At 34.8% G+C, this 10,477-nt stretch overlaps 1 protein-coding gene across 1 annotated transcript; it reads left to right on the top strand.

The window, feature by feature from the left end:
• Positions 1-700: 700 nt before the first annotated feature.
• On the top strand, positions 701-10,433 carry ppid (peptidylprolyl isomerase D). Its single transcript, XM_034014945.3, has 10 exons — positions 701-915; positions 2,413-2,553; positions 2,898-3,004; positions 3,285-3,473; positions 3,792-3,914; positions 5,216-5,322; positions 6,333-6,477; positions 7,148-7,234; positions 7,340-7,382; positions 9,344-10,433. The coding sequence occupies exons 1-10, from the start codon at positions 831-833 to the stop codon at positions 9,430-9,432; spliced, it is 1,116 nt and encodes a 371-aa protein (XP_033870836.2). The 5' UTR covers positions 701-830; the 3' UTR covers positions 9,433-10,433.
• Positions 10,434-10,477: the final 44 nt, after the last annotated feature.

Here is a 10,477-nt window from a genome sequence, read left to right as displayed (position 1 = left end):
ATTCATTTAAGAGTAACCCTTAGTACATGAATCAAAGTTAATGTATCAAGTTAATTGTATCAACATGTATGGCCTACGTAATGCCTAGATTAATACTTTGTTGTAGTTGATACTTCTAACAACCCACAGGCAGTCCTGATAGTGATAGAATGCCACATGTTAAATGAATCAACCTGTGCCACCTAACAACTGTCTAGATTGATACTGTGCTGCAGTACGTCATATGTCTAGTCACAGATGGAAATGCCTGACATTCTAAACAGACTTGGTAGTTATTGACGTATATTCCTAACAAAACTACCTGCCTTCAAATGTAATTAAAATAAATAAATAAATAAATAAATAAATCATATCGATTATACCAAGATTGACTTAACGCGCCTTTCTTTTCTCGCCAGCAAATGATGCACATCACAAAAGCCGCGGTGCGCAATTGCCTAGTTCGGCGCTCAAACAGGTTATCACCAGATTTACATGGCAATTTTGTTAGGAATATACAACAGAACTGGATCGTGAATTCATTTAAGTGTAACCCTTTGTACACGAATCCAAGTTAATGTATTTGTTTCAGTCTGCATAGTGCAGTATACAGAAATATCGGCCAACCAACATATAACACAGTAAGTGCAATGAAAATAGGGTTTTTGGATGATTTTCAGTCGGAGCACATTTCTCTCCGTATAAGAACATTGAGCGGATATCCTGGAGTCCGCGGCGGAAGTTGATTGGCTGGGTGGGTATCTGCCTTGCAGTTGTTCGGCGAAACAGCAATTGCCAGTTACACAGGATCTGACTGAAAGCAGCATTGGACAGCAACAGAAGCAGAAATAATGGCAAACCCAAGTCCGTCCAGCAAACCTTCAAACCCAACCAATCCGCGGGTGTTCTTCGATGTGGCCATCGGTGGAGAGAGAGGTGAGGAATAAAAAAATGCATACGTGAAGAAACGTCGATATGTTGCTAGTCCAACCCTCCCCCCACACAACGTGCTGGCGTCTGAACAACATGCTGAATTCACATTCATTTGTCTTGGGCATGTCTTTAAATTTCATTTTCACAATAATCTGCAAAGTACGCTTGCCGTGTGATTTATTTGTTAAATTTTCTGTTCGTGGGTTAATTTAGGTAAGCATTTCAGTAGTGCAGATTGTACTTTGTGGATATCAGGATATGCCTGCGATTTTTGTGTAAAATGAGCATTTCCTATGCTTCCACACTTTTAGCAGATCTATCTAAATTATGTTTAATTTAAATGTAAAATATATGGGTCTTTCTTGCTGTTTGTTTCAGAAATTTTTCTTTTTAGTGTTCTAGAATATTTTAGTACTTTACAACAGATGCTTGTCACAAGCATATTCTGAGAACTGCTGTAGAATATTCTAGCACTTTACAACAGATGCTTGTCACAAGCATATTCCGAGAACTGCTGTAGAATATTCTAGCACTTTACAACAGATGCTTGTCACAAGCATATTCCGAGAACTGCTGTAGAATATTCTAGCACTTTACAACAGATGCTTGTCACAAGCATATTCCGAGAACTGCTGTAGAATATTCTAGCACTTTACAACAGATGCTTGTCACAAGCATATTCCGAGAACTGCTGTAGAATATTCTAGCACTTTACAACAGATGCTTGTCACAAGCATATTCTGAGAACTGCTGTAGAATATTCTAGCACTTTACAACAGATGCTTGTCACAAGCATATTCTGAGAACTGCTGTAGAATATTCTAGCACTTTACAACAGATGCTTGTCACAAGTGTATTCTGAGAACTGTTGTAGAATATTCTAGTACTTTACAACAGATGCTTGTTACAAGCATATTCTGAGAACTGCTGTAGAATATTCTAGCACTTTACATCAGATGCTTGTCACAAGTGTATTCTGAGAACTTGTAAAATATTCTAGTACTTTACAACAGATGCTTGTTACAAGCATATTCTGAGAACTGCTGTAGAAACTGCTGTTACCTAAATATGGTTCATATCATGAAGTTTATAGGCCTAGAGTAGAGTAATATTTTAAGTCAATATAATTTGTACTTGTAACTGATTGCAAGGGCCTCACATCAAGAACCCTTTAAAACAAATATACTAAATTTTACTACGACTACTAATAATAATTAATGAGAGTCCAATCATTTCATTACTTTGTAATAATACGTCATGTTTCTACGGTATTGTTGGTTAGCTTCTGGAAGCTTAGACTTTGTATTCACTACAACCATTTAAATGGTTAATTTTTCTTTTAGCTATATGTTGTGAAATTCTAATTATTATTACTGTTATGGTTTATAATATTAGTGCTTAGTGTATTTTTTTGGTAATTTGTTAAATCCCAGGAATTTAAGATTTTTTTTTCTTCTCAATATAGCAATTATAAATATGACCTGTTTTTTTTTGTTTTAGTTGGCCGCATAGTCCTTGAACTGTTTGCAGACATTGTTCCAAAAACTGCAGAAAATTTCCGTGCCCTCTGTACTGGAGAAAAGGGAATTGGGCTTACAACAGGGAAGCCTCTCCATTTTAAAGGATGTCCTTTCCACAGGAGTAAGTGATTTCATTTTTGAATAATATGTTTTTTTCTTTCTTGGCGGTCACTAGAAAGTTTAGAAACCTAGCTTTGTGTGTTTTTTTTTGGAGGTTAAAATGAAGAACAAATATTGCACCCAATCTGCATTTGTAATAAATGGGTAATATATGGGTCCATTACCAGTACTGTAACATGAATGTTTCATTAATCAATTTATATTAAAATAGCCATAAGTCTGTGTTTTTTATATAGTGATATAAGCAAGTGATGTTTTCCATCTCTTTTTTTTTTATTAAAAGCTATTCAAGTTTACCTTTAACTAAAATACATCTACCTTATCAATGTAAATGTTCTTTTTAAGTCATAAAGAAGTTCATGATCCAGGGGGGAGATTTCTCCAATCAAAATGGAACTGGGGGAGAGAGTATTTATGGAGAGAAGTTTGAAGATGAAAACTTTCACTACAAGGTAAAGAACTCTACACGGAATTATAGAGAAAGGTAGCTTTTTGCAGGTACATGATGTTGCTATAATAGTCTTCAGTGTGCCCTGGGTGAATTTATGGGTCTGTGGAAAGTTTATTTCACAATTTTTAAATACTGTACTCTTTCTTTCATTTAGAAGAGTAGGCAAAAGAAGTTAACCTGGAAAATGTTATCAGCAAATCAATATTTTGTGTGAGCCACTATATCTATAAAGGTATACCTGTAATCTAAATGGAAGATTATTTATTTTAATTTTTTTACAGCATGATCGTGAAGGCTTGCTCAGCATGGCAAATGCAGGACCCAATACCAATGGTTCACAGTTCTTCATCACTACAGTACCAACAGCTCACCTGGATGGAAAACATGTCGTTTTTGGACAGGTTTTGAAAGGCTTAGGTGTCGTAAAAATTCTAGAAGCAATAGAAACTAATGAGGAAACGCCAGTCAAGGTGAGTCATTCATCTTTGTACCCAAATTGGCAATGAAATATACTGTAAACTGTTAAACCTTTGCAACCAATTGGGTAGTTTTAAAACTCCCTTGTCTCAGGTTTTAATAGAGGAAAAAAATATAAAACAATTTCATGGTAAATAATAAAATACATAGTTTAGTATTAATTCTGCAATATTCAATCTTGAGTTTTATATATCCCCCTGCCCCCCAGGCATCCAATATATTGATCAATTTAATAAGACATATTTGCTAATAACAATGACTAATAATATTAAGAAATATGAATAGTGTATATATTTAAATTTCTTTAAAAGCCATGTGGTATAGCTGAGTGTGGAGAGCACAAAGACGGAGACGACTGGGGGACGGCACCTGCTGATGGCTCAGGAGACACCCATCCTGACTTTCCAGAGGACTCTGACATTGATTTAAAAGATGTAGGTATACTGTAGGGCACAAAGTATTTTCTATGTTACGAATGTTCTTTTTCAACATTACATTTCAGTTTTGCTTTAATTCAGCTCCAGATTTACCTGTAATATTAGAGATGTACTGTAATAAACACTACTTTATAACCCTCTACACAAAAATAAGCCACTGCTCTCCCTTTTCTTTTCTATGGAGCTCAGCCGTTCAGTCATTACTCAATTATAGAACAGCACATAAAGCACGGCTGAGAGGTTACCCTAATTAGACAGCTGTTGTTAAACCACTGCTTACTGAAGAAACCCTTTCAGTGGACAAACAGTGATTCTTAACTTTTAAAATAATGGTGATAATGGCATTGATGTGGCGTGCTCCTCTAGTAATGTTCGTCCGGTTCCAGACTTACTGACTTGGGAGTTCCATTATTACTTCATAACACGCCACAGTAATGCCATTATTTCCTAATTGCTATTATAGGCATAATTTACTAGAAATGTTACTGATCATATTTCACTTACCAGATTGAAACATGTACATATGGTAGTTGTTTTGCTGTTTTAAAACTAGTTAACACAGAAAAACAGGAATCTGCCTTTTCTTTTTCAGCATCAGAACAATTCAATCTAATATGACAAAGCTAATCCTTTTATTTGCCCTTATAAACATGGAATGTTGGTGTATTTTAGTGATGTTCATGTGAAACAAGCACTCATGGAATACTGGGCCTATCCAAAAAACAGGAGTTATTTAAAGATTAGGAATACAGTATTTAGAAAGTGACTGTTTTTGGCTTTAGACTACAAAAGAGAACAAAATGCCACATAATATGTGATTTGAATTTACAGTCTAAGGAATAAATAAATACCGATTTGAATGCAATATATTTACACTGTTGTGTTGCTGATGCTATGAGGGTGAAACTCCACTTGGCACTCTCTGATAGCATGTTTGTTTGTGTAAATGTGGATTGCTTTGGGTGGCCAGTTTGATTGCTCCAGTTCCAGAATAATTCTAATACCCACTAAAGGCTTTCAAATGGCTGTGCTTCCTATTCCGTTTGTTTATCAAGCACACATTATGAACGTCGGGTTTACAAAACTGCCCAGTTAAATAAAGGAAAATACTTTGATATATGAATATCTGATATATGAACATTAAATAGACAGTAATCCCTCAAAGGAAACTTTTCCACTTTTCCCCATATATTGAATAATACTTCATAGTCTAAACTATTGTATATTATGACACCTTAGTCACAATTTTGCCAGATGCCCTGGGAAACACCCTTCAGTGTTAACGTGTGATTTTACAGGTTGAAAAAATCATGCCCATTGCAGAAGATGTAAAGAATATCGGAAACAACTTCTTCAAATCCCAAAACTGGCAGGCAGCAATCAAGAAATACTCCAAAGCTTTAAGGTTCCTCCTTTTTTCCTTCTCATGTGGTCAGAATATAACTGTTTGTGAGACACAGGATTTTCCAGTTGATTCACTCCATCTAGAGCAGGGTTTCCCAATCCTGGTCCTGCGGATCCCCTCTGTCTGCTGGTTTTCATTCCAACTGAGCTCTCAATACTTAACCAGACCCGAATTGAACAGAATTTGCTTAATTATACCTTTTTAATTGTTCTCAGCTCTTAAACATTTGCAGAGTTCAAGTTACTTATAAAATGTTATTGCTAACTTGAAATCTGCAACTGTTTAAGAGCTGAAAACAAGTAAATGGTCTAATTAAGCACATTAGTTCAATTAAGGGTTTAATTAAGTAATTGAACTTAATTGAAATGAAAATCAGCAGACACAGTGGGTTCCCATTACCAGGATAGGGAAAACCTGATCTAGAGGATGGGCCATAGTTAAATACTAAAATGTGGGAAGATTTTCAAAAGAACATTTCTTTTGTTTCCCAAGCTTGGAAACTTGAACTGTGACTGAACCGACCTGAATTTAGTTTCCTTCTCATGAATTCAGCTGGTAGGATTTATCAAGTATCTATTTTTATCTATCCAACCAAATATTTCTAAATAGCCCCCCGTGTCTGATTTAATAAAATAAAACATAGTCGTTACGTATTTGTAAAAAGGTTTTGGATTATACACGATTTATTATTGGAGTATCTGAAGATCTTTATCTATAGGCTATTTAAAACTAAAACTACATTATGTTAAATGGCAACATGGTCTTTAAAAAAATATGATTTAGTAAGTCTTGTGTAGGTACCAGCCCTTGTAAATACACCTTAGCACAAATGCAGATTGTCAGACTACCACATCAGTTCTTCAGAGTGCTGTAGATTGTAATAATGTTTGTGGGAATATGACAACTTCTATCAAATTGAGATCTTTATCTGTAAAATAGTTTGCATTTTCAGAATATTGATCGACTCGCAGTATGCTATTTCAAGTAGGCTGACATGTTAAAATGTTCAGGTATCTGGAGGTGTGCAGAGATGAAGTGGAAGATGAGAATCTACAGAAAAAGCTGGAGCCCATCGTATTGAGCTGCATTCTAAATATGTCTGCCTGTAAACTCAAGCTGCAGCTGTGGCAGGAAGCCATTGACAGCTGCAACGAGGTAAATGCTTATGATCCTGAAATACAAGTCTAATGTAATATAATCTCCCTCAGTTTTTCTGAGCACATATTGAAAGTGCACAGTGTAGTCTGTATAATAACTACATTTACCGCTTGCAACTTATAATAAAACAAGTTACATTAAATGTCAGGTGCTGCCATTTAAAAAGAAAATGTTGGTAAAGTACAGTGTATATGGATACATTTATAGTACTGTGTGTTATTTTTATGTGTGTGATATATAGATAGATAGATAACCACTACTTTTAACACAGACCATAACTTTTAATGTGACTACAATGTTTCTATTTATATGTAATTTTTTTTGCAAAATAATGCTGAAAAATAAACAGAAAAGGAAACGTGACTCTCATTGTCTTTTACTAGTGGTGGATTGGTATGCCTTGTCATCCTCTCTAGCCAATCAGTTATCTTCTTTCCCCTTGCTATGGTATTTTGACTTTTGACTATGTAATTATACAGTTGTAGTCAAAAGTTTACATACCCCAATGGAAATGTATAATTTCTACAAATTTCTCAAAGAATTTTAGGAAAAATCTGTTGTAGCAAAAGTTTTGACTTGGATCACTTTTAGATTCAAATACCATAAAAAAAATAAAAAAAAACACTAAAATTACATTTTTTTTATTTTTTATTTTTTTCTAACCCAGGCTCTAGAAATAGATCAGTTGAACACTAAAGCACTGTACAGGAGGGCCCAAGCATGGCAAGGAATGAAGGAATATAATCAAGCTCTGGTAATCCATTTTACTATTTAAGGTGTAAATACACAACTTTTTGTACACATGCTATTTGTAGCCTGTAAGTTTGTAAATTTTAAAACAATTATTTTTTTCTTTCAGGTTGATCTAAAAAAAGCTCAAGAGTTAACACCTGAAGATAAAGGTAATATTTTATATATATATAATATATATATATATATATATATATATATATATTCTTTTTTTTTATTTTTTTTTTATGTTTTTATTTTTTTTGTGAAAATCCTAAATGTCAATTTCTACACATGGCTGGTTTTACGGACCCTAATTTAACACTAGTCTTGGACTACCTTACCTAAGGCAACATTTGGTTGTGCAGATCAGGGTCTGTGAAACCAGCCATGTTAATTTGCATAAATCCGTTTCACAGAATATTGTGCCCTTTTTATTGCTACAATTTATGCATACAGTGCCTATAGTAAGTATTCACCCCCCTTGGACGTTTTCACAGTTCGTTGTGTTAAAGCCTGAAATATGCATTTAAATTGGATTTTTTTTTCCCTTTGATTTACACAACCTACTCAACACTTTCAATGTGTGAAAAATGGGGGGGTGAAAAAACAAATCAATTAAAAATAAAAACTTAAAGTCTTCATTAGATAAGTATTCACCCTCTTTGCTATGACACTCCTAAATAAGCTCAGGTGCAACCAATTTCCTTCAGAATTCACACAGTTAGTTAAATGGAGTCCATCTGTGTGCAATAAAAGTGGTTCACATGATTTCAGATTAAATACACCTGTCTCTGTAAGGTCCCACAGTTAGGTAGTGCATTCAAAGCAAAGATACTACCATAAAGACCAAGAAGCTTTCAAAATAACTCCGGGATAAAGTTGTGGAAAGGCACAGATCAGGGGAGGGGTATAAAAAGATTTCAAAGGCATTGAATATCCCTTGGAGCACAGTCAAGTCGATCATTAAGAAGTGGAAGATATACGGCACCACCCAGAATCTGCTTAGAGCAGGCCGTTCTCCCAAACTGAGCAGCCGGGTAAGAAGGGCATTGGTCAGAGAAGCCAGCAAGAGGCCAGTGACAACTCTGAAAGACCTACAGTGTTCCATGGCTGAGATGGAAGAAACTGTCCATGTGTCAACAATAGCTCAGGTACTCCACAAATCTGGCCTGTATGGAAGAGTGTTAAGAAGGAAGCCATTTCTGGAAAAGGCCCATGTAAAATCCCACTTGGAATTTGCAAAAAGGCATGTGGGAGACTCTGAAAAGATGTGGAAAAAGATTCTGTGGTCTGATGAAACAAAAATTGAACTATCTGGCCTAAATGCAAAGCGTTATGTCTGGCGCAAACCCAACACAGCACATCAACCAGGTAACACCATCCCTACTGTGAAGCATGGTGGTGGCAGCATCATGCTATGGGCATGCTTTTCATCGGCAGGGACTGGGAAGCTTGTCAGGGTAGAGGGCAAAATGGATGGAGCTAAATACAGGCAAATCCTTGAGGAAAACCTGCTTCAGTCTGCAAAAGACCTAAAACTGGGACAGAGATTTACCTTTCAGCAGGACAATGACCCCAAGCGACACTGGAATGGTTTAAAAACACGAAAGTGAATGGGGGGGGGGGGGGGGGGGGTGAATACTTATCTAACCAAGACATTTCATTTTTTTTTATTTTTCATTAACTGTTTCACAAGTAAAATTTCTCTTGCTTCTTCAAAGTGTTGAGTAGGTTGTGTAAATCAAAGGAAAAAAAATCCCTTTTAAATGCATCAAGATTTGAGGTTGTAACAACAAACTGAAAACGTCCAAGGGGGTGAATACTTACTATAGGCACTGTGTGTGTGTGTGTGTATATAGTGTGTGTAATATATATTGTGTGTATGTAAATGGTATATTGTCACATTCTTTATTAAATATTTGTAAAAGCAGTCTTTTTTTATGAATTACATTATTTTTACAAAATGGGAAAAGCTTTAGAATGTTAAGACCTTAAATGTAAATGGAAACACTTAGAGTCAGTATATTTTATAGGCTGGGTTCTATGTTCAGACTTTGAATCACAGGTCTGATTATTATTGTGTAGATAGCTTGTTTTAATAATAATAAAAAAATGTAATTTTGTTTTACAGCCATTAGTAATGAGATGCTCAGAGTGAAACAAAAGATAAAGGAGGAAAAAGAGAAAGAAAAGAAAACTTATGCAAAAATGTTTGCTTGAACAAACCTTTCCATTGAAGATTCATTAATTTGCTTCAAGAAGCCTTTGTTTCTTTTTGGTTGTAAAAAGTAATGAAAACAGTACTGTATATGTATTTAGAGTTGATCTGCAACATTTAAACAGATCGTATACCCTACACTTTATCTGTATTGCCCATGCCAAGAATACTGTAATTTGGTAAACTGTTAAAGTGAAATGCAGAATTGTGAACATCAGTGTAGTTTTAAGGCTATAAAGATAGCAGATAGTTATATAAAGTTTACATAGTTTGGTTGAGTTGTATTGTGTTCAGGTATATATTTTTTCTAGATATGATGTTCTCCACAGAGCTACATGTATTATACATAGTGTATTATATATACACACAATACTTATTTCTAAAGAATCTTTATATATTCCTTGAAACAAAGCTTCTGGAAATGTAAGTAATTTGAAGCACTTAACCAAGTAGGATAATTAAGAGCTAATACTGATTCCTTCATTTTATTTGATTGTGTTATGTGAATTACTTAGTTGATCTATATTAGAAAACTATTTTAAATTATTAACATGTAGAATACAAATAAAACACACAAAAAACCCTGCTTAATAGCTGTACTTCCTGTTTAACAGGACTGAAAGGGGATTTCACAATGTATTCAGTTTAAGCACTCATTGGGTTTGACGCACCATTTTTGTTCTGTGTAAAGCGCTACTGCAGAAGCTGAAAGTCCTTACTGTAATTCTGTATCAGACATGATACTTTACAGTCTGCTTCTGTACCTACTTTAATACCGATGTTTTGTTTGAATGAAGAGACTAGTTTTATAGATACTAGGAAGATCTTATTTCATCTGGAGTCTTTGTTGGTGTAGTCAGAACTAAAAACATATTCACTGCTCTGCATATTGAATTTGTTGGCATATCTGAATAGCCTGTCATCCTAATGTATCTGGATATGGGATTACTATGTACATTAAAAAATGTGAATCATAATTCAATAAACATGTTTTTCGAATGTATCTCTTTGGGTTCTAGTATTTGAGAGGTGTTAAATGGTGATTAA

The sequence above is a fragment of the Acipenser ruthenus genome, chromosome 2 (assembly GCF_902713425.1).
Source record: "Acipenser ruthenus chromosome 2, fAciRut3.2 maternal haplotype, whole genome shotgun sequence".
Classification (NCBI taxonomy): Eukaryota; Metazoa; Chordata; class Actinopteri; order Acipenseriformes; family Acipenseridae; genus Acipenser; species Acipenser ruthenus.
The sequence above is the reverse complement of the archived record's forward strand: the minus strand, read 5'-3'. Positions and strand labels throughout refer to the sequence as shown.

Excerpts from the sequence above, each read along its gene's own strand:
- ppid (XM_034014945.3), top strand. The coding sequence starts at position 831 with ATGGCAAACCCAAGTCCGTCCAGCAAACCTTCAAACCCAACCAATCCG. Across the intron at positions 6,478-7,147 it reads CCATTGACAGCTGCAACGAG|GCTCTAGAAATAGATCAGTT; the intron begins GTAAATGCTTAT and ends TTTCTAACCCAG. Across the intron at positions 7,235-7,339 it reads AGGAATATAATCAAGCTCTG|GTTGATCTAAAAAAAGCTCA; the intron begins GTAATCCATTTT and ends TTTTTCTTTCAG.